Source organism: Penaeus chinensis, chromosome 1, assembly GCF_019202785.1.
Source record: "Penaeus chinensis breed Huanghai No. 1 chromosome 1, ASM1920278v2, whole genome shotgun sequence".
Classification (NCBI taxonomy): domain Eukaryota; kingdom Metazoa; phylum Arthropoda; class Malacostraca; order Decapoda; family Penaeidae; genus Penaeus; species Penaeus chinensis.
This window is the reverse complement of record NC_061819.1, coordinates 27,797,941-27,803,358: the sequence shown is the minus strand read 5'-3', so window position 1 is coordinate 27,803,358 and position 5,418 is coordinate 27,797,941. Positions and strand designations below refer to the sequence as shown.

At 41.8% G+C, this 5,418-nt stretch overlaps 1 protein-coding gene across 1 annotated transcript in view; it reads right to left on the bottom strand.

Moving 5' to 3' along the window:
- Positions 1-4,229, bottom strand: part of LOC125043219 — a 13,327-nt gene extending 9,098 nt beyond the window's left edge. The window contains exon 1 of the mRNA XM_047639258.1: positions 408-4,229. Coding sequence (XP_047495214.1) covers positions 408-2,905 — 2,498 coding nt within the window. The 5' untranslated portion in view covers positions 2,906-4,229. The remainder of the gene's footprint in view (positions 1-407) is intronic.
- Between the last annotated feature and the right edge of the window lie 1,189 nt (positions 4,230-5,418).

The following is a 5,418-nucleotide window of genomic DNA, read 5'->3' as shown; positions in this document are numbered from 1 at the left end:
TTACTGCCCTGATTTATAGACTACCAACAGTCTATTACTATCTGGATAAAGCAATTCAAATGACATAAATATTAGAAAATGGCATAAAAGCTAAAAAGCTTATGTAGAAAAAGATAGAATAAAATTGCATAGGGGAGGCACAGAGTCTTGACACTACACATGAGTGTTCGTTAGCTGCCAGCCTTCAAGCCACACAGCCTTCAAGCAGAGTGTCCGCTCACATAAGCCTAATGTCAGTACTTTGGGCCACATGATGGCAGTGAAGCTTCTGGATCCAATGGATTTAGGAGATATGGAACAGTTATATACTATAGACAGGGGTCACAATCAACATGCCATACTGAAGTGAGACAAATCAATGACATCATTCAAGCTATTCAAACTTAAAACATCAAATAAATACTCACCTGAAACCTTTCTTATTCTTTTTCTTGGAAGATGCCACATGATTGAGGCCTCCACACTCTACCAAATGTGCATGGAACGTAGTTCTCTCTTGAAACTCGAGCTTACAAAGCGAGCAGACATACTGAGGCTTCTCAGCTGGGGTAGGTGTGTTTGCATCTGAATTCCTCCGACTTGGTGTACTGGAGGGGGTTTGTTTGGGAGTGGTACCAGGTAGTGGAAGTTTGGGTGGTTGAGAGGTAGGTGGCTGATACTGTCTGCAGAAGCTAGCTGGGACATCTCCCTGCCCCTGAATCATGGTATGAGCACACCACACTGATGGATGTGACTCCCACTTGTGGTCCATCATGTCAGCAAGATCCAAGTATCCTGCTCCACAAGAACAGCAAATGTATGTGTGATTTTTGGTCCACTCTCCATCAATAACAATCCCTGGCTCCAATTGTGGACCAGGTGTTTCATAAATCTTGTCATCCCCTTCTCTCACAGGCTGCATTCCTGATCTCGTACGAGTTAGACTGGGCAAGTCCTGTCCATGAGAGTCACTTTCCTCCTTATTTGCTTCTTGTTTGGCCCTGCTTCTGCCCTTCTTTGTTCTTGGACTATTAGAGGGATCACCCAGCTCTTGTCTTGTAGATCCTCTCGATCGAATGGTTCCCAAACCCAAAACATCAAATAAATCATCCTCACGCTTGGCTCTTGGAATGAAACCTTGGCCCCTTCTTCCCTTTCTGCCTAACTTCTTTTCAAGATCAAACTGCACTGATAAATGGAAGTTCTTCACAATGCCATAGCTTTCCTCACTGAGGGTTAGCTTGATATTTTTCTTTCCCTTCATATACTTTCCAATATCTTTCCCTGGGTCCAACTTTACTTCATCAGGTACTACTGCTTCACTAAGCACATTTTTAATTGGAAATTTCAAGTAACTTCTATCAAGATTAGGATCCATCAATTTAGAAGAAGTATTTAGTCTAAAATCTTTACCATCTAAATAGTTGATATAATTGTCAAGGGTATTCCATGACAATCCAAACCTGAAGTTTATATTTGATTCCTCTGGTTCCAAATCCAGAGTTTCTGAATCATTTTTGCATGAGGTAAGACAAGCATGTGCTAACATGCTGTCTTGTGTTACTTCCATTTTACAACTGTTACAAGTGCCTTCACTAAAATGCAAAGCATGAAGGTGATTCAAAAGTCCTTTTTCACATGCAAAATAGAAATTGCATATCATACATTCATAAGTACTGCAATGAAGTAGATGTTTCCATTTATGAAATGGATAAGAATATTTCCTCTGATTACACTCACAAGAAATTTTGCCAGGAATGGCTTGATAAACATCCTCATGAATGTTAACATGAAATCTGACTGCATTAATATCCTTACTTGCAAACTGGCAAGAACGACAAACATATACAAATTCCTGAGTGTCAATCGCCTCTGTTACACGAGAGATGTCTTTAACTCTTTGAAGCATATGCAACTTATAAGCCTGTGTTCTTTTTGCTGGAATGAAGTGGTTACAAATGTGAAACTCTGCAAGATGTACATCTAATGGCTGATTAAAAGTCTTCATGCAAAGAGGACACAATGTTACAGGTTCTGGTTTTCTGTCCATCTTCACTGTATCGTCATTCATCTGTGGATTTTTCTCTTCCAAAACTTCAGCTTCTGAATTAATGTCCTCACCCATTTTAGCTACTAGTTGTTGTGATGTACTAGTTGGTTGATGGAATCCAGTACTATCTTGTGCAACTTCAAAATCAGAGCTGTTCCCAACTACATGTTGGCTTCCAGTTTTATCTGAAGACTGTACTACAGACTCAACCCCACTCTGTGTTACTTCACTACTTTTATTGCAATCGGTTCTACAACTTTCAACTATCTTTTCACAAACACCACCATTTCCATCTACAGTTGACACTTCATTAGAGACAGGACTGGTTAATGATTTAATATCACTAACAACTTCAAATTTGTGCTCAAATGCATTGGGACCCTCATTATCACTGCCAGCTCTGTCTTCATTTGGTGGCATTCCTTCACAAGGGGAAATGTCTGGCTCTCTTTCCCCTGTGCTTGCTTTGGGATAAGTTTCATTTATTTCTGTCTCAGATGCAGGAGAAATGGTTTCTTTAAAGTCAGACTCAGATGCAGATGGCTCATTTGCAATACACTCATCTTGAACAATAGAAAGTTCAGAAACACTAGTATCTTCTGTTGGAGTTTCAGCCACCTCAGGACCAAGGTTAACAGCCTTTATTTTTAAGTGGTCAGGAGGGAGACTCGCATCACTCTCCTCAACTGCAACATCTACTAGTACTTTGGAAGGCCCACATTCCATACTATCAGGTGTTGCACATTTATCTTCAGTAATCTCAGCTTTGGTATGTCTATCTGCGAAGTCAGATGTTATAATACTTTCATCTATAGCCTCTGTATTTTGGAGAATGCCCTCAGCTGTTGCTTGATTACCATCTGTAGCTACAGACATTGTATGTATACTGTCTGTAATCTCTGTTGTATTACTAATGCCCACTGAAAGCTCAGATGCTTTAGGAACACCTTCTGACACTTCATCAGTTGTATGAAAGTCTGCAGAATCCACATGTTCATGCTTAAAAACTGGAATCTCAACAGCTGTGTCTGTTCTGTCAATAATGTCTGCAGAATTAAGCGTGCTGTCCAACAGAAGGTCAGTTTTATTATCCTCAGCTGCTGGATAAACCTCAGCTAGTGGATTATCAACAATTGCATCTTTAGTTGCAGGGTAATCCAAGATGGATTCAGATGGTGATTGATCAAAGCCCTCGGTAGTTTCCGGATCAACGACTGAATCACCAGTGTGTAGATAGTCATTCTGAGTATCCTCAGTTTGTGGCTGATCCACAAGTAGATGACCAACATGACAATCATCAGCTGATGGGTGATCAGTAAGAGTATTGTTAGTTGCTGGGTGAGCTACTGTATCCCCACCTGATAGAGGCTCTATCTTAGTATTATTTTCTGATGGATGGTCAACTCTACTGGCAGCCACTGTTGTAGGCTCTACTATAGCTTTACTTTCTGGTGGATGATGGACTGAAGCCTCATCCACTGGACCATGATCAACTACTGCCTCATCACCTGGTGAATGTCCTACTGGTGGATGATTAACTAGACCCTCTTCAACTGGCTGATGAACACCTGCAACCTCATCAACTGATAGGAGATCAACTACAGCTCTATCACATGGTGGATGAGAAATTGTCAGTTGATCAACTACATTTTCAATCAGCAGATCTTCACCTGTAAACTCATCAATTGGTGGATGATCATCTTTCACTTCATCAACTGGTGGATGATCAACTTTCACTTCATCAACTGGTGGATAATCAACTGCCTCATCAACTGGTGGATGATCAACTGCCTCATCAACTGGTGGATGATCAATTGCCTCATCAACTGGTGGATGATCAACTTTCACTTCATCAACTGGTGGATAATCAATTGCCTCATCAACTGGTGGATGATCAACTGCCTCATCAACTGGTGGATGATCAACTGCCTCATCAACTGGTGGATGATTAACTGCCTCATCAACTGGTGGATGATCAACTGCCTCATCAACTGGTGGATGATCAACTTCTGCCTTATCAACTGGTGGATGATCAACTGCCTCATGAACTCGTGGATGATCGACTTCTGCCTCATCAACTGGTGGATGATCAACTGCCTCATCAACTGGTGGATGATCAACTGCCTCATCAACTGGTGGATGATCGGCTTTCACTTCATCAACTGGTGGATGATCAACTGTCACTTCATCAACTGGTGGATGATCAACTGTCATTTCATCAACTGGTGGATGATCAACTGTCACTTCATCAACTGGTGGATGATTAACTGTCACTTCATCAACTGGTGGATGATTAACTGTCACTTCATCAACTGCTGGATGATCAACTGTCACTTCATCAACTGCTGGATGATCAACTTTCACTTCATCAACTGATGGATGATCAACTGTCACTTCATCAACTGCTGCATGATCATCTGTCACTTCATCAACTGCTAGATGATCAGCTGTCACTTCATCAACTGCTGGATGATCAGCTGTCACTTCATCAACTGGTGGATGATCAGCTGTCACTTCATCAACTGGTGGATGATCAGCTGTCACTTCATCAACTGGTGGATGATCAGCTGTCACTTCATCAACTGCTGGATTATCAACTGTCACTTCATCAACTGCTGAATGATCTACTGTCACTTCATCAACTGCTGGATGATCAGCTGTCAATTCAACAACTGCCTCATCAACTGGTGGATGATCAGCTGTCACTTCATCAACTGGTGGATGATCAACTGTCACTTCATCAACTGGTGGTTGATCAGCTGTCACTTCATCAACTGGTGGATGATCAGCTGTCACTTCATCAACTGCTGGATGATCAACTGTCACTTCATCAACTGGTGGATGATCAACTGTCACTTCATCAACTGCTGGATGATTGACTTCTGCCTCGTCAACTGGTGGATGATAGACTTCTGCCTCGTCAACTGGTGGATGATAGACTTCTGCCTCGTCAACTGGTGGATGATTGACCTCTGCCTCGTCAACCGGTGGATGATTACTTACATCCTCATCAATAGGCAGATAATCAACTGCTGGATGATCAACTGCCTCATCAACTGGTGGATGATCAACTGTCACTTCATCAACTGGTGGATGATCAACTGTCACTTCATCAACTGGTGGATGATCAACTGTCACTTCATCAACTGGTGGATGATCAACTGTCACTTCATCAACTGGTGGATGATCAACTTCCACTTCATCAACTGGTGGATGATCAACTTCCACTTCATCAACTGGTGGATGATCAACTGCCTCATCAACTGCTGGATGATCAACTGTCACTTCATCAACTGCTGGATGATCAACTTTCACTTCATCAACTGGTGGATGATCAACTTTCACTTCATCAACTGGTGGATGATCAACTGTCACTTCATCAACTGCTG